General features: G+C 44.7%; 1 protein-coding gene across 1 annotated transcript; it reads right to left on the bottom strand.

The window, feature by feature from the left end:
- Positions 1–6,619: 6,619 nt before the first annotated feature.
- Positions 6,620–9,103, bottom strand: LOC106148575 (beta-defensin 1-like). Its single transcript, XM_013514594.1, has 2 exons — positions 9,033–9,103; positions 6,620–6,852 (listed from the first exon to the last, which is right to left on the bottom strand). The coding sequence occupies exons 1-2, from the start codon at positions 9,091–9,093 to the stop codon at positions 6,689–6,691; spliced, it is 225 nt and encodes a 74-aa protein (XP_013370048.1). The 5' UTR covers positions 9,094–9,103; the 3' UTR covers positions 6,620–6,688.
- Positions 9,104–22,921: the final 13,818 nt, after the last annotated feature.

Genomic DNA, 22,921 nt, shown 5'->3' with positions numbered 1-22,921 from the left:
CCCTATTGGATAATTTTGGAAAAATAAACTGAAGTAGTTTGGAATTTCTATATGCCAAAGCAGTAAAACATAAAACAAAATATAATGTAATATTTTTTTTGATTTTTCTCTGGTACCGGGAACCGAACTCACGACCTTGCGCTTGCCAGGCAGGCGCTTTTGCCGCTGAGCTAAATCCCCAGCCCCTAGCTGATTATTTTCTATGAAGAAGATATTACCTCTATTTGATTATTATTTCTCTCTTTTGTGTCAGAAAGGTTGGAGATATGCTTGAACTTCTATTTACTGATTTTCAAAGTGGCAAGTTGGTGCCTTAATGAACTCCAATCATAAAAATGCTGCATTTTAAGAACCATTATGAAATCATGGATTTTTATATATTACTTGTGCCTCAAGCAATGGAGATGATTATTGTATGTAGCAATGAAAAATGTATTCCATTCTTTGCAAGTGTTTTACCCTAGTAAGACTTGTGTTTCATGAGCATGGAGTTTTAAATAAGTATTTCTTACCACAAGCAGCAGTCTTCCTGCATCTCCCACTTTCAGCCCTACTCCTGTTCTGGAGACTTGTGTGCCTCTGATTTTGACTTATCGTATTTACACACAGTCTGTTGTCACATGAGTGAGGAGGATTAGTTGATATCACCTCGTACTGCCTGAATGTCCCCCACTGATTCATGGCGAGCCGCAGTACCCCTAGTGTGATGGTATGAAGCTGCTGGCCTTTGTGCTGTGATTAAGGGCTGAGGGTGGAGAATGTTTGGAATCAGTGCCTTCTGAAGAGTCCTGAGTGGGCTCTCTCTACCTCCTTCACACTGGGGAGAAGCCTGCTGTCTGTCCCTGCTCTTAGCAGACTTCAAGTCAAAGTCCTTCAGCCACAACTGTGGGACTTTATGTCTGCTGTTAAAGCCACCCCAGCTATGGTGTTTGTGTTATGGTAGCCCAGACAGACTCATACTGCCTGGTCTCCTTCTACACTTCTAGGTTACAATGGGTGTTATAGTTTAGATTTAAAATGGCTCCCCAGTTCTCATGTTTTTGGTGGTAGTGACTTCAAAGCCGATTGCATAAAGAGAAATCTAACTTCATCAGGGCACAATACTGCTAACATTGTAATTGTGGCATTTTTGGGAGGTAATGGAAACTTAGGAGGAGGAATGACATTTTAACTCACAAAGATTGTAACTTTAGCATCATTTGCCTTGAGAATTTTGCATTCATTTGTGATCTTCTGAAAGTCATTGTTACAGAAGAAAAGTCTGATGCCAAAATTATTTCTGCACTTTGGAGAAGACTCCATATTTTCTTTCCAGCATGTGTAGCCAGAATCTTTCCTTTTTATTTTGTGTTCTGAAATTTCTGAAGAGGTCTAGATTGAGTTTTATCATTCAGTTTCTTTCTTGACATTTGGTAGACTCTTGCTCAGAAAAAAGTATAACTATATCTTTATCTTCGGAAAGCTTCCATATTTCCATATTTTTGAGAATTAATTACCTAATTTTATACTGTCTTCTGTTTTTATAACTTCTTTAATGAGAGATCTTTATGAGGATATCTTCAGTTTATTCTATTTCTTCTCATCCTTTTGTCTATTGTGCTTTTGGACTAATTTGAATATATCTTGTTCATTTTATTTAAATAAGTATTTTTGGCAATAATTCATGAATGGATAAGAATTATTTCTACTTCTGATCTTTTCCCAGAGCATTTCATCATTGTCGTATCAATGCCATTTGTCACAAGCCATTTATATTTGTGTACTTTCTCCATTTTATGATGAATGTCCTTGATGCCTTGTTATTCTTGTTTGTGTATTTACACTGAAGAATGAATGCTGTGTTCTAGGGAGGCAGAATGTACTTCCTAAGCTGTGTTATAGAAAGATCTATTTCTCTGATAAACGCTTCTCTGAAAGGCGAAACCAGTTGGCAATTTTGTAGATGAGGAGGTCATGATGATGAGAAATTTTCATTTTCAGGTACAGTGTGTGGAGTTTGCCCAGCAGAATATGCACTTCTATGGTATCTTTGAAGATCTTCCTAAAGTTAAATTTATTTGTCACCTAGGCTTGTCCAGGGTCACCAGATATTTGCTCAAAAATTATCCTGGCCATTTCTGGGAAAGGGTAACTTGGATGAGGTTAACATCTGTTTTACATGAGTTTATGTCATGGTCAGTCACATGTGTCCACAAGAGGACCCAGCAGAAGTCCAGGAAAGCAAACTTTATAATCCTCATGGGTCCCAGAGTCAGGCCTGGCAGACCTCCAGTGCCACATGGGTAGCACCTGCTCGTCAGGAGGTGGAGATGGGAGCTAGGGAATGGGGAGATCAGCACATTTGTTGGTACTTCCTCAGAAAATGCAGCCTAGGGTGAAGAGTTTAGCATGGGCTGGTTTAGATAATTTCTGTGGCTTTAGTCTGCCAGGTGGCCCCTTGTATCTTGTCTCTGGCCCTGAAACTTTTAAGACAAAGTCCATCTGAAGTATACTGTGTTGAAGTATCCTGTGTCCTCTGCACACTGTTAAAGTACCCTGTGCTACCTCTAAGAACTGGCTAATTCTGGAAGTTGCATTCTATCCCCATGAAGGATTCTATGATTTTTACAATACTAAAGCATCATAAAATGTAAAGAATGAGGTATACTCACCTTTAAAATTGGTAGTTTTCAAACAAAGCAAGTTACTCTCCCTTATGTGAATGAAACTCATTCTATCAATCAATCAATCACTCAGTTCAATCAATCAGTTGAAAACTAGGGAAACTCAGACTGACCCGCTTTGAAGAGAGAAGAAATTCTGCTGGCAGTGAACACTTGGACCTACACTGCAGTTCTTTCCTGAGCCTCCACCCGGCCATCTTCCCCCATCAGATTTTAGCTCACCAAGCCTTCCTATCCGTGTGAGCTGATTATTACAGAAAGTCCCTCTGCACAGGTTCTGTTTCTTGGAAGAACTCTTTCTAGTATGGACTTTGCTACTGAAGGTGATGTAGTTCTAGATGAACAGAATCCTAAATTTGAATTTTCTCAGTTGTTTCAGAGTTACTGGAACAGGGTCTACAAATGTATTAATTCTGAGACACTTATGGGTCTATTTCTGGTAGGCAGGAGAATGATGACAAACCTTTTAGAGCTCTCAATGACAATCAACAGCCTGTGGTAGTGTGAGTGCCATAGGTGCACCCTCACTGCTCTAGCGTATAGCCAATGTCACCATTGGACACTCTTTTAAATACTCATAGGGCAGGTTCTAGGTGATCAGCACCATGGTATTGTTCTTTTCTATTAGCGCATGCTTGCACTGCATAGCGCTTATCCTCCACTGGGGGGTTTGATACGTATGCACATTGCACCTTCACCATTTTTATTTCCCTTGCCTGTGCCCTGTCATTTCCTCTCCCTCCTTACTCAGATCCTCTTACCATCTACAGAATCTACCTCCCTTGTTCTGAACATGGCCCTTTACTGTGTTTTGTGATTGTTTATATTTTGCATGTCTCCTATTACAGAGACTATATAATATTTAAACTTTTGTGACTGACTTATTTCATTAGCATCATGGACTCAAGATCCATGCATTTCCTACAAATGACTCAAATTTATGTTGCTTTGTGGTGGAGTAGTACTGCATTGTGTATACGTACCACGTCTTCTTTATCCATTCACCTACTGATGGATATATAGGCCACTTCCATGATCTAACTATTATGCTGTTACGCAAGCGTGTATCAATGTAGTGGTGTGACTTTTGCTCTTGTGGGAAGATACCAAGGAATGGAATAGCTGGATCAAATACAATTTCTATTTTTAGTTTCTTGAGAAGCGTCCACACCAATTTCTGTAGTGGGATGAGAATGTCTTTTGACAAATTTTGCCTGTGTGACTTGGATTATGGTTTTGCTGTTAAGGTGTTTTAGTTTCTTGTTTATTTTGAATATTAAGCCTTGGTATGGCTTGTGTCTACATGTCCCCCCAAAGCCTCATGTGGTCATAGGTGGAGATTTAAGAAGTGGCTGGATCAAGGATGTGTGATGCTGGGATCAAAGATGTGATGATGCACTGATTTCATGGTGCGATGCTAGAATTAAAGCTGCCTCCCTGGGTGTGAGTGTTACCTGCCCTAAGGGTGGGTAGCCTGGATAGGACATAGGGACAGACAGAGTCACTTGTTGCTAGCTGCTGAGGCTTGCTGCTTGCTGCCTCCTGCCTGCCCTGCCATGGACTGTTTCTCCTCTGCCAGCCACCCTACTTTGGATCTAGCCAAGCATGGACTGCAACAGCTACTAATTGTGAGCCAAATAAACCTTTTCTTCTTTAACTTTAACTTTGGGCATTGGGATTTTAATCAAGACAAACTAACCAAGACAAGATGTTGTGGAGGACCATTTGAATGACTCTCTTTGAAAGAAGAGCAATTATATCCATTTTGACTAAACCTGGCCCTATTTCCATGTATTGATGTGTGCAGAGCTAGCTAGGACTTTTCCTTATCCCATCAATTGGCTTTAAGTAAAGCAAATTGATCCAGCTGAGGTGCTGATGCATAGTCTTTGAAGCAAGGTGACAGGGCAGTGTTTCCCAGCCCCTGTAGCTCCCAAATAAAACACATGTGAGCCTGGGTGGGATGGAGAACCATGCTCCATGCCGTCAACTGGGATGGAGCCTCAAGATAAGAGGCCATGACTTCCCAGGCATAAAAGGTTACACATCAGAGCTAAAGTACTGACCCTGAAACAACAGATACTACCTCAACTATGTCAAGCAAATTACTTTTTCTGCGTATCCTTCTCTCTGCATATTGCAGGGGTGATTTCAGACCTAAGTAGTGCAGCTTACAGCACTCATCTACTTTCCGCCATTTGCACAGTCACGCATTCTCAAGCCACTCCTTTCTTCACAAATTAATAAAACCCAGGCTCAGCCCTGTGTAGAGCCCTTTGTTCCAGATAGCCATCACTGTACCTGGACTTAGGGCCCCTTGGCTCCCCACAACTGCAAATATGCCTTAGGGTCTTTATTCCCATCATCAGTTGCACTGAAAGTGATAGATCGGAATTAACTCACTAGAATTCCAATCACTTTCCCATGGAATAAAAATATAAGCTTCCTGAGCTGTGACGAGGACTGGGAAGGGCTCTCTATAAGCCATTATATAGTTTGAGCATATTTTCTCTTAATCCGTGGCCTTTCTTTTTATTTTTATCAATGCCTTTTAAGTATAGGAGCTTTAAAATATGATACAGTATCATTTGCTTATTTCTGATTTTGTTGTCTGTGTTTTGGGGGGGTCATAGCCAAGCAACTGTTACACAAGCAAAGTTATAACACTTTTATTCTAGTATTTTTTATATTTTTAAGTTTTACATGTAAGTTCTTTTGCAATTTGAGTTGATTTTGTGTATGATAGGATTAAACGGGCTGAGAATTCTGAAAATTAAACCTAGGGTCTTTTTCTGCAAGTGGCTATATTACAACATACATCGAATCCTTCAATTCAGTGTGTACTCTTCTAACAAAAGTGTTAATTGGAAGAAATGGAATCATGAAAGTGAAAATAGCGGGGTGCAGGGAGACTCGGTGAAGCTAGGACCAGTGAACCCCTGAATTCTGGAGAGTTTTCTGCCAGTAAGAACAACCTTCCCATGCCACCTGTGGTTGTCACACCCGTGTCACTGTGGACATGGCATTGTCCTCCCCTAAGGCAGGTGCCCTGGGGGTCACTGTTGAGCATCTTTGGAGCTTTCTCATCTTTGTGCTTCAAGATCTATGTTGAGACTCAAGGCCCCAAATGTGAGGACAAAATGTGAGCCATAAAAAAGTGCACCCTCCGTCAAAAAAGCTCTTTTATTGTCCTGACTTATGAAAAATGAAATCTGGGATATGAATATGGGAAAAGATATTTGAGTGCAGGATAATGGAAAAAAACATGAAGGTTGGTCAACCCGCGTGATTATTGATTGACCTTTTTCATAGAGCTGAGGAGATCAAACCCTAACCTCCCCCTTGCTAGCAGTAACGACACCCCCAAATGCACGGACGTGGGTTCTAACCAGAGTCTGTGCTCAGTGTGGAAGCTTAGTGAGGAGGAAGAACTCCAGCTTTGGCTGAAAACAAATGCCTTTATCAGGAGTGTTTTTCATCTGTGTATATAACTGACAGAAGAAGAAGGTGAAGTCTCTGGTTCAGATTAAGCAGACCACAGCGTCATGTGTACTATTGTGGGTATTAAAGAGGCTTCCTGGAAAAAGAGAGGTGACCGGCTGTTCCCACCCAGGGTGTCTGCAAGCGTAACAGTAAGGCAGGACCCAAAGAGAGACATGGCCATGCTTTGAGATAATTTTAATAGTTACAAATGAAATTCTCACGGGTAAGGAAAAGTAACCCAAGCAGCTGTCTCTGTTGGCCTTGGCCTGTACCCTCGATCTCACAGGGACCCTCTGTGTCACCCACACGTGTGATTTCTCTTGAGCCGTGACCACTGCTCCTCTGGCCCAGGCAGGCTTTGTGGACTGGCCCGTGTCTCATTCTAAGCCCACACTTCCGCCTCACACTTTCTTAACCTCTTCCAAACTGAGACACAATACTTAGTTTGGCCTGAAGGTGATTGCTTCCAAAAATCTTTATTAAAACAATGATTAAAAATCCTTCACTAGGCTTCCGCATTTTCCCTCCAAATCACTCTAGGCTCAGACGCAGCACTTGGCTTCCCCATCGTAACAGGAGCCAATGATCTTGGAATAGATGGGGCAGTTGTAGTAGACACAACTTCCTCCATCATTGATGCACTTGTCGGTGTCAGGGATGCCTCCTAGATCAGCTCTGGCGTTGAAGCCCGCTAGGAGGCCAGCACCTGCGGGAGGGAACAGCACAGCTCAGACTCTTGGTTTCTGGGGACGAGGTTTGGGAGAGGCAGGCGGACAACTGTTGGGACAGACGGGGTTTCTCTCTTTCAAAGTATTCGCATAGAATCGACCTTTTGGCCTCCAAATGACATTAGCTTGTGAGGAGCTCAGTCCCAGGGAGGAACAGCGCTGCTCTGAGTGGGGTTTCTTCTGCCCAGAGATGTTAAGGAGTTTTGACCTCATGGCACCTTCCTCCCAACTGTGTCCTCTATTCTCCCAACGCCGAAGTGCTTTCTTTGCAGAGCACATCCTGCACTGGCTGCCCCAGTGCCTCTTGTCACAGGGTCCCTCTGACCTGAGTGCCCCTCTCCCGCCATCCACACCGCTATTCTGCTGGAAAGTCTGATCCTTTCCTGTCAGGGTGAGGCTATAGCTGTTCCGGAAAGGCTTTGTAGCTTTTGTCAGCTGGAATTCACTCTGCCTTTCGCCCAGAATCACAGAAATTCCTGAGGTTTCCTAGTCTAGTTCTCTACTCTATTGCAGAGGGAACAAAGATGCTCTGTGATATTCTTGGTGAATGACCATCAAGCCATGGTTTTCCCAACCTCCAGGTGACAGTTATAGGCTGATTTGTGTCCCATCAAAATTACTATGTCGACCTCCATCCCTCGGTCCTGATTGCGACTGGGCATTTAAAAGGATAATTTTATTTGAAGAGAGAACATTGAAAAGAATAATTAAGGTCAGATGAGGTCATTAGCAGGGCTCTAACCCAGTCTGCGTGGTGTGCTTGTAAGAAGGGACGAGGACATAGACAGGAGGTGAGTGAGGATGGAGGGAGGACGCTGCATGCCACAAATGTATAGAGGTTTCAGTGTCCGCTCTACCAGAAATAAAAAAGCAACTGTGGAAACCCAAACCCTAGTTTACAAAGTGCAGAGAGCACTGCTGAGCTCCCTGCAGGAACCCCAGCACACGGAGGGGAGCCTGCAGGCTTTACACGGAGGGCATGCGGGGAGTCTGCTCTTTCTCCTCTGGGAAGAAGGCCCAGCCCAGCACTCAAGGTCCCAGAAGAAACACTCGTGCCCCAGTGTCCTCCCTGTGGGCCAAGGGACGATTTCAGGGCAGCAGCACCTCCTTAGAGGCCATGCTCTGGTGGGTCCCCGCTGCTCAGAGCCCCCTGGCCTTTCCCTGGGTGGCTCTGTTCTTGCTCTTTCTAGAAGATGAGCCGAGAGCCCCTTACTGACAGGAGGCGCAGACAGGGCCCTGTGTCATCAGAGCGCAGACAGCAGCCTGTGAAAACTCACATTGCAGCTCAGGCAATGGATTTCTCTCCTTTTATAGTGAGTCACAGCTGACGGCATAAAACCTCTTCATTTAGACTGCGTTTGTCTCCAGTTTTCAGATGGGAAAGGGAGGCCTATGCGGACTCAATGAGACAAATCTGAGGAGTGCTGTGATATCCAGAGCAAAGCACAGCAGGGTCTTCAGACAGTTTCCCAGGTCAGGCTTTGACCACAGCTCTGTCCTGTTGCAGATGAGGAAACAGGCTCAGAGACATGTGACTTGCTCCGGATCACTGTGAGTGACAGAGCAGGGATGGAAATGTGTCCTGGGTGCCCTGTGCAGGGGCCACCTTCTCTCACATCGAGAACACTGCTGCTTTGTCCCAGAGAAGCTGGCATCTAGGGACCTGAATCAGCCTCCCTTGAACCGCGGGACCCTGCCTGGGGAAGGAGCCTGGATTTCCCAGGAAGAGGGAAAGTGCCTGTGGCTCTCTGAGACCCACACATAGCCGAATCCCAGATCCTGGCTGAGCTGGTGCTGTGGGAGGGCTGGTGGCTCTGTGCCTGCAGCAGGTCAGCAGGAGGGACCAGCCGGTCACCTGGGAGCAGGACAGTGCCTCTGGGAAACAGACTTCTCAGAGTGAGGAGCCTCCCTGCAGACAGGTGCAATCCCTTGCATCATGTGTGTTTTGGTGCCCAGGACAAATAAGGGGGCCTGACATTGTGAGCCCTGCTGCTGACCAGCCTGTGACTGCCGAGGATTCCGCTGGGCAATTCTGCATGTTCCTGGTTGCAGGCCACTGAGTCAGAGGATGCTCTCCTGCTGCAGAACCCTCCAGACATGGAGGCAATGCAGGATCCACTCCGAGGGGCTTTGTGACTCAGCAGATCCTGAGGCTTACCTGGGGCAATGTGGAAGTCAAGGAAGCAGAACACCATCAGCAGAAGGCAGTGAGTCCTCATGGTCCCCAGCTGGCTTGGCCCAGATCTGGGAAAGAAAGCGCTGCTCCCTCAGAAGCCGAGCCAGCATAGGCTTGCAGAGGCTGGTGCACGGTGGAATTTATAGGGACTCAAGATTGCACAACTTCACAGACAGGCCGGAGGAGGTGTTACAATCCTGAGGGAAGCTCTAGTAAATAACCTTCATGTCATTTGCCCTGAGCAGTCTCCAAGTGCCATGGGCACATTCTACCTCTGCAGTTCAGGTTGAGTTTTTCTCATCCTGGAAACCCACCTCATAGCTCCTGTCAGGTCTGTGTGTTTTCCAGAGTTGATAGTTTTGAGGGCTTCCTCGCAGGCAGTTCAGGGTAGGTTCCCTCCTGCAGCAATGGCTGAGAGGCCCTGGTGGAGGCCACAACATGAGCAGGTTCAAGCTGCTGTTGGTCCCTTGTGTTTAACTGTGTCCTTGTCCCTTCCTCTGTGCTGCTGTTGCCCTGCTCTGCTTCTTGGCTGCATGAACTTAGCGGCTCTGCTGTGCCGTACACTTCTTCCACGATGTTTCTGCCTTGGAGCCAGATACCCCTGATACCCCTCAGACCATGAGTCAATTAAACATTTCTTCAAAGAGGAGGGTGCCAGGTATTTGGTTCCAAGAAGAGGAAAGCTGCCCAACATGTATAGATTCTAACTTGAGCATCATTAGCTGACCAGTACAAACGGATTCTAACTGCAGCATCATTTTCCTTGGGAAATTTCAGAAGTCATTGTTACAGTAGAAAAGTCTGATGCCAGACTGATTTATGTGCTTTTGCAAAGGACACCATGTGTCCTTTCTCCCTAGAAAATTAATGATCTTCTATTTGTAGTTTATGTTATGATATTTTATGAAACAGTATCTGCATGTTTGTATTTCTTCATTGAATGCCCCCTTGGTATTTTATAGGCTCTTTCACTTTAGAAATTATGTTTGTTTATGTTTCAGAATATTTCTTGCATGATGTTTTCCGCTATTTTTTCTGTCCTCTCTTTTGGTATTTCTTTTAATCAGAGAACATTTGGATGTATCCTGAATATATCTTTCCTTTTCTTTTCATCTTTCCTATTTAAAGTTTGGTCTTTGGAACTTACTCAAAAGTATTTTACAAGTTTCATTAAAAAATTTTATATTGCCAGTCATTCTGAAAAGGCTAAATTCTTCTGTCTTTTCTCTGATCTCCCAGAGCATTTCATTGTTTTCTTAGGGATGCTGTTTGTCAGAGGAATTCTGTATTTGTGTAACATGGCTTCCTCTATCACACGACAAAAGTCCCTGATGTCTTGTTATTCTTGGTTGTGTATTTGCATTGAAGGAGGATGAGCCACAGTATATTCTGGGGAGGCAAAGTGTGCTTTCTAAGGTATTTATTGGAAGATCTGTTTCCCTGATAAGCTCTTCTTTGAGAGGGCAATGCAGTTGGCAGTTTTGTACACAGGGAGGTCATGATGATGTGCAATTTTCATTTGCAGGTGCAGTGTGCAGAGCCTGCCCAGCAGACTGTGCATCTCTATGTAACTTTAAGGGTCCTCAGAAGGTAAAATTTATTGGACATCTTGGCAGCCCAAGGTTGCAAGAGACTTGATCAAGAGTTATTCCGAGAAAGGATTAAGAGTACATGATTAGTAAATCAGGCCACTGATTGATTTGCATACTTTTAGCTGGGATTAAGGGTGTGAGTGCTACACCTGCCCTAGGGCTGGTAGCCTTCATACAATGTAAGGGGCAGAAAGAGTCTTCTCTCCTCTTATTGATTTTGCTATCTTCCACCACCATTAACTGTGGCCCTCTGCAAACCACCCTGCCTTGGAGCCAGTGGATTATGAACTGAAACCTCCACAAACTGTGAGCTAAATAAACCTTTCCTCCCCTAACTTTGGGTGTTGACTATTATGGCTCAGCAATGAGAAAAGTAACTAATACACCTCCCACTTGTCTTCTCCTCTCAACCTGTAGCAACTTCCATGTACTTCTCCATTTCTATGAGTTTGACTTTTCCTAGGTTCCAAGTCAGTGAGTTCATGCAGTAGTTGTGGTTCTATGTCTGGTTTAATTCACTTAGCACAACGCCCTCCAGGTTCATCCATGACGTTGTAAATGACAGGGCTTTATTCCTCTTAATGCCTGAATGGTATTCCGTTCTGTGAGTATGTGATATTTTCTACAGTTATACTTACAGTGCTGCACAATTAGTTGATTTATTACTTTATCTATTTCAGTAATGTTTATTTGAACTCCTTATAGATTATGTATTAACCCTCTAGTGAGAGTGCTAGTCATGTAGTATGATTGACATGTAGTCTCTCTCTCTTTTAAGATTTCTAATTGGGGCACATTTTTTACTTTTAAAAATTTTTATTGTACACGTTTCCAGGGCATAGTGATTACATTCAGTTGTGTAACACATCTTGATCTTTTCCTGCCTCTTCCTTTCCCTACACTTCTCCTCCTTCCATCTCTTGGTTCCCTTTTCTTTTGCAAAATATTGCCCTTCCTGTTTCCTCTTATCTGTCTTTTATTTTGTTCTTTAAATTATTTATAAACTGGATTTGTAATGTAAAAGAAAAGAGGTCGTATTTAAGCTTGTGTGATTGCTTTGCTAATGTTATGGTAACAGGGTGCATCTGTTTTCCTACAAATACCTTGAACTTATCTTCTCCTTGACACAGTAATATTCAATTGTGTAGAAATGCTACATTTTCTTCATCCATTCAATTATTGATGGACCTACAGGCCACTTCCAAGATTGAGCTAGTATGAGTTGTGCTGCTAAAAACATGCCTGCACATGGATCACTGTAATATGATATCTTTAAGTCTTTCTGGAAGACCACTAGAGGTGAAATAACTGGGTTGAATAGAATTCCTAGTTTTAGTTTTTTGAGGACTCTTTACACTGATTTGAATAGTGGTTGCATTAATTTATATCCCAACCAACAATTTAAAAGTATTCCTTTTCTGTGCAGCCCTACCAGCCTGTGTTATAATTAAATTTCTTGATGAGAGACATTCTTTCTGGAGTAAGATTAAATCTCAGTATTGTTTTAACTCATATTTCTCCAGTGGTTGGAGATGCTGAACATGTTTCTAATGTTTTTATTGGCTGTTTGTACTGTTTTTTTGAAATGTGTTTATTCATTTTTTGAATAGGTCTTTTATTTTAATTTTTTATTTCTTTATATATTCCTGATATTAGCTTTCTGTCCATGGAATAGCTGGTACACATTTTTTCCATTCTGTAAGTTGTCTGTTCATTCTATTGGTTGTTTCCTTTGCTGTGCAGAAGCTTTTTAAGTCAATATAACCTGCTTTGTAGGTTAGTGTTGGTATTTCTTGTGCAATTGGGATTCTGTTTAGAAAGAATTTCCCAATGCTTATGCTGTTGAGAGTTTTGCCTATTTTCCACCAGATTAAATGTTTCTGATTTAATATATAGGCATTTGATCTATTTTAATTTTAATGTACTACATGGTGAGAGATATGGGTCTAGATTTAATCTTCCACATGTGCATAGTTTTCGCAGCATGATTTGTGAAATGGGCTACCTTTCCTTCAGTGTGTTTTGACTGCTTGGTCAAGGGTCACATACTGAATGTGCCTGGGGTTGTTTCTGCCTCTTCTGCTCTGTTCCGTTGATCCAAATATATGTTTTTTGCGGCAATACTATGTTTTTTTTTTTTTTTTTTTTAATCACTCTAGCTTTGTAACTTGAAATTCAGGATTGTGATGCCTATTGCTTTAGGATTGTTGCCAAGGGTTTCTTTGCTATTGTGGCTCTTCTCTGGTTCCATTTGAATTTTAGGGTTGTTTTATTCTCAAATGGTGAGAAATGCTTTTGGTATGTTTTTAGGCCTTTAATTTTTGTTGAAACTATTATTTTTCCTGAATTCCTTTCTTTCTGGGTTCATTACTGAAACAGACATTGAATTTGTCCTGATAACTTGCTGAATTTTTTATTAGTTCTAGTAGTCTTTCCATGGAATTTTTTGTCTTCTATGTAAGGATCACATCATAGGTGGCTAAGGTAATTTGACCTCTTCCTTTCTTATACTCATCCTTTTTATTGCTTTCTCTTGTCTGGTTGCTCTGGGGAAAGTTTTAAGTACTATGTTGAACAATAGTGGTGATAGTGCAAGTCCTTGCCGTGTTCCTAATTTTAGGGGAAAGGCTTTGTGCTCCCCCTCCTTTAATGTGATGGCAGGTTTTTCAGAATTGGCTTTTGTTCAAGCATTCCATACGTATTTTCTACAGGGCTTTTGATTTGTGTATCTTGAATCATTTTTGCATCTCTGCAATGAAGCCTCCTTGGTCCTTGTGTATAACTTTTCAATGATTTGTGGCACTCTCTTTGTCAGTATCTTGCTAGGATTTTTATATCAATCTTAATTGAAGAGACTTTTGGCCCAAATTTTGTTTTTAGTTGCATCCTTGTGAGGCCTTGGAATCAGGATAATGAGTGTTACTTTTGGGAGTGATTTTGGGTTTACTTCTCCCCTCAAATTTCATTATGGAGCTTGAGGCTATTGGCGTTATGTCTTCCCAAAAGTTCTTGTAGAATTCAGTGATGAGTTCATTAAGTCTTGAGCTTCTCTTATTTGATAGGCAGGTTTTATTTCATTGCTATTGCCTTGATTTCACTGCCTCTTATTGGACTCACACAATTTTTGGATCTTCTTGATTCAGTTTTGGTAACACATATATATCTAGGAATCTGTGAATTGTCTTGAATTCTTCAAATATTAGACTGTAAAATTTTGAAGTAGTTACTAATAATTTCAGTGCTGTCCATTGTGATTTTGGCTTTGTTCTGTTTCTAATTGCATTTCTGTGAGTGCTTTGTGCTTCTTTTCACAAGGTTGGTTAAGGGTTTGTCTATTTTTTTTTATTCTTTTGAAGAACTAGCCCTTTAATTCATGATACTTTATTGATTTTTTTGTCTGAATTTCATTAAATACCTCTCTGATTTTTATAGTTTTATTCCTGCAATTGCTTGAAATTTGGAATGCTTTCTTTTTTCCTGCACATTTAGGTCCATCATTTGGTTATTTACTTGGACTTGCTCATTTTTTCATAGTTATAAACTTCCCTCTATGCTTCCTTATGTTGAGTTGCATAGGTCTGTGTGTTGTGTTGGCATAATCACTTGAGTCTGGGAACTGTCTCATTTCTTCCATGAATTCTTCTGTGACCCATTGACTCTTCATTGTTTAATCTTCGTGTGTTTGTACAATTTCTGCAGTTTCTTTAGCCATTCATTTCTAGTTTTATTGCATTATGATCTGGTAACATGAATGGAATACTGTGTCTCTTTTTGCTATTGCCTTTCTTGATTTTGGGGTTACAATCAAGCAATCATTGCCAAGATCAATTATAGAGAGATTTCTTTGAGAATTTTCTGTTTTAGATTTTAAATTTAAATTCTTAGTACAATTAGAGTTCATTTGTTTGTGATATTAGTGGCTGAGATTTATGAAATCCAATACTACCAGTGACTGAAGTATGACAGAAATTGAATTCCCACAATTACAGTCAATTTCGAAAATGATGGCTTAGGTTGAGGAAGAATGTGATCCTGAGATCGAGAGTATTTGTATAAGAAAAGACTCTGATGAAGCTGTGGACTGTGAGCCCCTAAGTGCTGATGAGTATTCAGCCAGATGAGGCAATGATCCTGCTCCCCATTTGAGCAAATGTCCTCCTGCAGGCTGGGTGATGATGCCCTTGAGAGTTGTCATGAGGACCCTGCTGAGTACCTGTAGCACCATTCCCACTATTCTGGATCCACAAAGAGATTCTTGTCCCAGCCGGCCCCTAAGTGGGAAGAATCAGTGTGACCCAAGAAGTGTTGCACCATCTTGCAAAAAAATTTATTTCCTAATTATGCAAGTACAAATCTGGGAAATACATGTAGGAATATTGAGTTATAACACAATGGAAAAAATCCACTGAGTTTTTCTAGGTCAAAAGAAACTAATCCATGAATGTACTTCCATACTAGGAATCAAACCCAGGCCTCACGCTTCCTAGGTGAGGAGTATAACACTGACTATTCTCCCAGCCCCAGCATGAGTTTTGGATCAAAGGTTCTGCAACTGATGCTGCGACTAGGGAGTCTGAAGGGGCTCTAGCTGTGTGTGCTGCCTGCTGGAGGACTGAGGGAAGACAGAAGGCCACACTGAGCACACTGGACCCTTTTGTGCAGGGCTCCAAGGCTCAGGGTCCCTGGAGTGTGAGAGCAGCACCGTCACTCCAGCACTCACTCTTGTCCTCTTGCTGTACTCTCCCACACTGGCTTCTCCTGGAGATGGTCGTTTTACCACAATGGTAAGAAACAAATTGGTGATATGCTTGAAGGGCAAAATTGTAATGGCGTTTTTGGCAGGGTCTGTGGTTGCTGAATTCATAAAACAGGGTCTGTGGTTGCTGAATAATTGTGTGCTGCGGTGACAGAGACAAGGTGCAGTGAGGGCTCAATAGAAAGCAGAGTGGGAGTGACAGTAAGAATAGCTAAATGTGTGATCTTGGTTAGTTCATTATACTATTGCAAAGAGTGAAATAAATAGGAAGCCTGTTAAATTCATGTGCGGTCTTGTCAAAAACAAAAACTGACAGTTGTCAGAATGAAAACTGAATGGGTTGGGTCAACCCTACATAAGTAAAGGAGTGAAGGAAGGAATTGATGTTGGAGGTTAGAGAGGAAGGATTCTTACACATGATGGACAGATCACACCTGTCACAACAGACTCAGCCTTTGTTCCAAGCTGGCCTGGAAGCCAGCACAGATTTTTGTCAAAGTGTTTGGGCAAGGACATCTGCCCAGAAAGTCTGTGTCACCACTGGCCGATGCCAATCTTGGTACTGGTCATCGTGACCAGGATTTCTGTTTCTAAGTATCAGATACAATTCTCACTTTTGTCTTTCTTTACCCCTTGCTGCCACCGTTTGAGTATGCACAGGGATGACTATGGCACGCATAGCCCCACTGCACTGCTCTGCTATTCTCAGAGACCAGTGCTTTGCAGTGGTGTGTCTTGGTGATGGATTGTCTCACCGATCTTCTGGATGGGCATCAGAGTCGGCCAGGCCCTGGGGTCCTGCGGCAGCATCCACTGCCCTCAGTAGGCACCTTGGACCTCACAGGAGCCCTCGGCATCACTAACGTGGGGTCTGTGGATGGAAGCAAGTGGTGGTGGTTTTGTCTAAGCACTGGTCCTCCTTGCTCTGGACCAGGCAGGTGGGACGGGCTCGGGTCATTCCTCACCCACACCCTAACCCCACACTTTCATCCCCTCTTTCAGATTGTGACACAAGAGCCATTTTGGTCTGAGTATGAGATGCTTCTGAGAAACTTCTCCTTTATTAGGAAAACGATTACACATCTTCGGTTGCTGTGTTTTCCCTCCACATCATTCTCAGCTCACATGCAGCAGTGCTCTGTTACCGTGTCACAGTGTCCAACTGAGTCAAAGTTCTGAGGGCAAGCGAAAGAGTAACAGTTTCCTCCTCGCCTGACACAATCGAATCCCGCATTTCTCGCATCCAGACCTGCGAGAAGGCTGGCACCTGCAACAAAGGAACAGAGCACATCAGACCTGTCTTGTAGTCCACAGCTTTAGAACCCTGCTCAGTACCCCTCCCCCAACCCTGCAGCATGATGCAGTCTCTCCAAGGGACTACCTGTTTCCAGGAAACCTTTGGAACTAAAGCTTGAAAGTGCTTTGGAATCGTGAAAGTCTACACATCTCTTCTCTTGTGTTTTCAACAACCAAATTGTTGGAATGTACAAACCCTTGTCTTTTCCTTTCAGTGCTGAGCTGAGGAGGCCCACATATAATATAGACTTTTGAGGCAGGATGGACCTCATAGCTCTGCCGATTTAACTTCTGTGTGATCCTCTCCCCCAGGGATGAAATCAAGACCTCTGCAGTCCCAGGGCAGGAAGCTGGCCACAGGCAGAGCAGCAGGAAGGGCAGTCTCCCGACCCTCCTCAGTCTTCCCTCCTCTCACCGCTGCCGCTCCACAACAGCATCAAGGCGTTAATGGCTCTTGACTCATCCAGGCCACTGGCTTCCATGATCTCCCACATTATGGACAGAGAAGTAATGGTGAGCAGCTTGGTGCTGGGTACTTTAGGTGCCTTCTGTGTTCTGGAGGTCACATAGTGTGCCATCTGTTTAAACCACTTGATCTCCCCGGGCCCCCGGTTCTCAAATCTGAAACTGAGGAGACTGGAGTGTGTGTTTGCACCCATTGCTATCACTCCCAGTCTCATCACTGATCATTTTGTGAGCAGCTAACACCTTGGTACAGCACTTGGGCTTGATCTGTGAAGGGACACACTGCTATTCCGTGCTCAGACGGGGACACTGAGGCCCAGAGAGATTGAGGAAGGTGTTGTCCCTTATCCCACAACTGCCGACCGTGTTCTGCTGCACTCCAAAATCAGTGTCTCTGCCACGTCAACTGCCAGGGAAGTCGCTGCTTTCAAGCGAGTCTTGTGGGAGAGGAGGCTTCAGGTGCGCTCAGCGGGCTTCCAGACCTCTAACACGAGTGCTGCCAAAGGAGCTGATTTCCTGTCGGTTTAACTAGGAACTGCGGGCGATCACGGTCAGTTCCGCACTGAGAGAGGTGCAGAGTCCTCTGTCTGTGCCAGCTCCAGTCCTTCTCCACGCTTCGAGGGAGTTCAGGTGGGAGCGGGGGTGCTGTCAGGTTGTCACCCTCAGGCTTGCAGCCTAGATCTGGGGGTGGCAGTGGGGGCGCACACTGGCCATGCTTGGAGATGAGGGTGGTTGTCTCGGCTGGGCTGGGAGAGTAAAGTTCTCTGGTGGGGAGAGTCCAGACATCCTGTTCGGGCTAGGACACACGGCACAGCCCTGCTGGAGAGTCGCGCGGGCCACAGTGTCGGCTGTGCAGAGCTGAGCGATCCTGGCCCAGGACTGCATGTTTTTAATGCTCCATACACGTCAGAATTAGCAGAGACCTTCTCCACAGTCTTGCTTTCATCGTTCTCAAGTGAGGTGTTTGCCTAAGAAATGGCTCAGGTGAATTTAGTGAGCAGCAGAGAAACTGCTGGGTCTCTGGATTTTCACACTTGTGTGAACCTGCTGGAAGACTTGATAGAGTGCTGCAACCCCTGCCCCTGCCCTGGGTTTCCCAGGCTGTGGGCCAGACGGGAGGTCCTTTCTGCTTCTGACAAGGGCCTGGCTGAGCCGGAAGCTCCTGGGTGAGGGTTCTCGCGAGCCTCTGTCTAGAATGCCAGGCGTCCTTCCTGAGAGCGCATTCATGCTGCCTTCCGGGCCCTGAGTGTCACCAAGCACTTAAGGTGGTCTTCTGGTGACATTTGCCTTCTCTGTGGACACACTTGACAGTGTGGTGTGTGTTTCCTCACAGACAGTCTGCTTTCCCAGCGAAGGAGCCATGTCTAAGTTGTAGCAGGACCTCTGTATGCTCATGGCTTTCATGGACTTCTGAAAGCTTCTGGCTGCCAATGACAGCAAGCGGGACAGATGGACCACCTGGCACATTCACACACACACACTCACACACACAGCCACACATGGGCAAGGGCACCTTGTAGGCATGAGGGAACAAGGAATTACACAAAGGCCTGATGACGGGAACGAATGCAGGGGTGGCACATCCTAGTAATGTAGAAAATATGATTACTGTGAATTTCTAGCAATAAACCCAAACATTTTCAAATGAAAAATATTCTAGAAAACATAACTTTGAATGAAATAATAGGACATACAGCGTGGAAATTAAAAACTCTAAAGAATTCATTGCGTATAAAACATGTTGACTCCAAAAATAAAACTCTAATATCGTACAAGCTTGTTTCCTCTGCACCTTCAGTGGAGCAACAAGGGAGGCACAGTCCACACTACAGAAAGTGCTCATTCAGTTGGGAAAGTGAGATACACTCTAGGGAGGACTCAATTTCAACAGTTATAGTAGCAACACCTAGCAAGATCACTAAGAGGAAGGAGCAGAAAACTATGGATTAACCTTCTTGATCCAGGACCAAAAGTGTTAAATCATCATCAAACAATATAAAACAAAAGCAGGTTTTGTTTGTTTTACAAAACAAATGTTTGTTTTAATATTAGAATATCAGTCAATGCTATTATCTATTAAAGTTAAAACTCATGTCACTTTTATATTTTCAGCAAATACATTGTAGCAAATTTATTAATTGATGAATTTGAAACTTCAAAACAAACTTAAGTAATTTAAGAAACATCAGTTTGATAAAGAATAATTATAAAATCTTACAACAAAAAGGTATGCTGAATTATCAAATATTAAAAGCTTTTCTTTTGCTACTGGTGACAAGGTCAAGATAACGGATACCACCATTTCCAAATGACCTTGTGTCTGAGGTAACACACACACACACACACACACACACACACACACCCCAAGATGATGAGAAGTTTATAGGAAGAAATAAAATTGTCACAATTGGCAGACATTATAATTATACTAAAAACAAAAAGAATATTTAATCATGTTTGGCAAATTTGCTGTATATGAAATCAATATACCAAGAAATAAAGCAGAGTAAAACAGAACGAAGAAACAAACAAAATTAATCAATTTAAATCAGTATATTAACACATGTTACAAAATAATGTTAAAATAAAAGAACCATGAGGAAAAGTATAAAGTATCAGGTGATCACTTATAAAACTAAGAAAACCTGTCCAATGCTTCTCTTCACAAGGCATAAAACAACTTGAACAGGAAGACCTGAAGAAGTGGAATGCCACATTGAAGCATCTGAATATCATTTAAAAATGATTATTATTCCCAAGTTAATCATCAGGTTCAAGTCGATGCTCTAAAGAGCACAGAAGTTTCTTTCAGTGACTCTTGACAAGCCAGTGATCCAATCCATTGGGAAATCCAAAGGGCCAAGCCTGGCCATGAAGCTCGGGGGGAGTGCTGACTTCCTTCCCAGGACGGGAGGACTGCAGAGCTGCTACAGGGAAGATGGGGCGATGACAGGAGAGTGAGCAGGAGTGGAGCAGGTGCAAAGGCAGAGATGGACGAGTGTGCGGAGATTAAGAAGACTGAGGTAGAGCAACAATGACTCAGCAGAGCATTGGGAAAATACAGGGAGCCAAGTGCACATGCTGGAAGAAACAACTTTACCCTCTATTCATCACACACGTGCGTGAGTGTGCACGTACACACACACACACACACATAATTCACTCACACAGCCCCACAACCACATACATACCACAAATATCACTTCTGGATGCTTTGCATGGATGGAAAGTGAGAAGAAACATCTGTGATGCAGGTAACAGAAGACGGGCTTTTATATAGAATGTGTAAAGAGCTACTAGGACTCCACAGCCAAGACAGATACGAGTAAAAGACAACGGCCTTTTACAAAACCTGACTGCAAGACCAGTCCCTGTATATAAAGGTGTTCAGCTTATGATTTATCAGGGAAAAGCGAATTACGATTCCACGAGAGAGCCCTACACTCTCCACCGGACGAAAGTGTGAGGGATTCAACCTGCCAAGTGCTGAAGTGTGCGGGAACCAATGGGAGCTCTCACGTGCTGACCACAGGCATGCACATTAGTTCATCGCTTTGGGAGAACGCTTTGGCATTGCTGGCTGCATTGGAACACATGAGTATCTCATGACCCAGTAACAGGGGGTCCAGCACGTAGAAGTAAAGTCTGACGGCCTTTTTACCAATTGAATCACACACACAAAGCAAACGGTCTTTCAGCATGAACAGTCAGGTGGTAGCAGAGCAAGGCAAGCAGGAAGTGGTGCCCCCACAGGTGGGCGTGTGGTTCCCCTGGGCAGAGGGAGCGGGGACTGAGAAGGCTCTTGGCTCCTCCAAGCGCTCTTCCTGGGCCTGCCTCTGGGCCACAGGGGCCCGCTGAACAGTGGTGCATTAGGTGGCCCTCCCATGTGTTCTGAGCGTTCTGGATGCATGATGGTTTCGGGAATCCAAAAAGCAAAAATGAAGAATTTCTTCTGGAAGGTCATTTTCATGTCCCCAAGCTGGGGACCTCGCCTGCTGTGGGTCCAGCACCTTGGCTCCTCCCTGTAAGGGTCCGCTCTGTCCACTGGACACGGGAGTGTCCGCATGACTCACGGCCACATTCTGCTCCTCGCCTGTCCCCGGATCCCAACCTGTGCTTGCTCTCGCCCTGACCCTCACTAAGCTGAGCTGGAAATATTGTTTAGAGTTGGAAGCAGAGGACATTGGGGAAGAGAAGGGTGAGAGGCGGGTGGGGCAGCGATCTGGGGAGCAGCGCTGAGCCGGTACCACACTGTGCCGAGCGACCCCACCGCACACAGGTATTAGCCGGTTACAGCGGGACGGCCAGGACCCCGCCTGGGGCAACAGGGACACCAAGCGCTCTTCGGTCAGGTGCGACAGCGTGTGTGGCTCAGGGAAGGGCCGCTGTGATCACGTCCCTGGAGAGGAACGAGGAAATGTGTCCATGGGTCCTCAGGAAGAACAGCACAGAGAGAGGAGAATGGGATGGAGCACCAGGCACAGGGCAGGCTGCACGTTCATGGTTCATAAACATCTGCAAGGCAAGAATTCACAGGACCCCGGTGTCACTGAGAAGAAGCTCGATCTAGCACAGTCCGGATGCTGGTGCTTCATGGAAGAAGGACCAAAGGCCGGCAGAGAGGAAGATGCAGTGGCCCAGAGGGAGGCTGTGTTTTTGAGGAAAGAACTGGGAAGCAAAAGGTCTTCAGGAGGTTTTCTGAGATAGAGGGACCGGAACAGACTGGATGGCAGCGTGAGGGGGTCTTGGCCATGGAGACGGAAACTCCACTCCTCTCAGCTCTGCTCTCATCCTCGCTGAGCCTGGGCGGGGACGACGTGTGCCTTGTGCGATGCAGGCGCAGGTCACCAGATGCAAGGCAGCCACATGGGGAGGGCAGAGAGCAGGTGACAGGGAGCTGGGAGCCTGCGGTGTGAACTGCCCGAAAGTCCTGCTCAAGTGTAGCTCGCTGTGGCCAGGTGGACATGTCACCACAGATTTACGGGTTTGCACGAGGAGATAGAAATCTGAATTTTTTGTGATGAAACTCACCAAGTACATGTTGAAAAGGAAAGGATTTTTTAAACCGAGTTCACACCCAAATCACCTCCACTGCCCCTTCACCATCACGGCCTAGAACAAGCCTCTCCTGAAGCCTCAGACCTGTTGTGCTCTTGCTTCACTCATATGGTCCCCGGCTCCCGGGCTGCTCGCTCTGCACCTGCACGCAGGGATCCACCATGCGGTCAGGCTCCCCTGCTCTGCCCCTCTCCTAGCACCGGAGGCCGGGCCCAGTTCCTGTGTGTTCCCAGCATTCCCCACCCCAGGGCAAGGCCTGCACACAGCAGTGTAGAATAAGCCTCACATTGACTTGGTGTCCAGACACGAGGGCTGTGTGACTTTGTCATCCCGGTCCCAGGCGTGTCACAGCGAGAACATTTGCAGGAGTTGAGGGGGCAGCCCTTCCCTCTGTGACAGGAGGAAAATGCTGCCCTGAACATCTGGTCTTGGCTCCTGCTGCCAGGGCCTCACTGGGTCTTGCTTTCCCCATGGTGACATGGTCAGGTGAGCTCTGAGGACTCTTCCAGGAATGGAGTGCAGGGATCCCCGTGGGCTCAGGGCCCTGGCACCTGCTGGGCCAGCACCACCTTCGAGTACAAGCACCCAAAGCTCCTCACTGACCTCAAGCTGGGCTAGGGACAAGCGCAGCCTCAAACAGAGGCTGCAGAACTAAGGTGACATCTTCATGTATAGGTATGTGTTTGTGTGTACACGATCACACT

The sequence above is a fragment of the Chinchilla lanigera genome, unplaced genomic scaffold, assembly GCF_000276665.1.
Source record: "Chinchilla lanigera isolate Chin_1 unplaced genomic scaffold, ChiLan1.0 scaffold00002, whole genome shotgun sequence".
Taxonomy (NCBI): Eukaryota; Metazoa; Chordata; class Mammalia; order Rodentia; family Chinchillidae; genus Chinchilla; species Chinchilla lanigera.
The sequence above is the reverse complement of the archived record's forward strand: the minus strand, read 5'-3'. Positions and strand labels throughout refer to the sequence as shown.

Bases quoted from the DNA above. Each gene is read 5' to 3' on its own strand.
- LOC106148575 (XM_013514594.1), bottom strand. From the start codon at position 9,093: ATGAGGACTCACTGCCTTCTGCTGATGGTGTTCTGCTTCCTTGACTTC. The intron at 6,853-9,032 runs GTAAGCCTCAGG...TCCCTCCCGCAG, and splicing joins TGACTTCCACATTGCCCCAG to GTGCTGGCCTCCTAGCGGGC.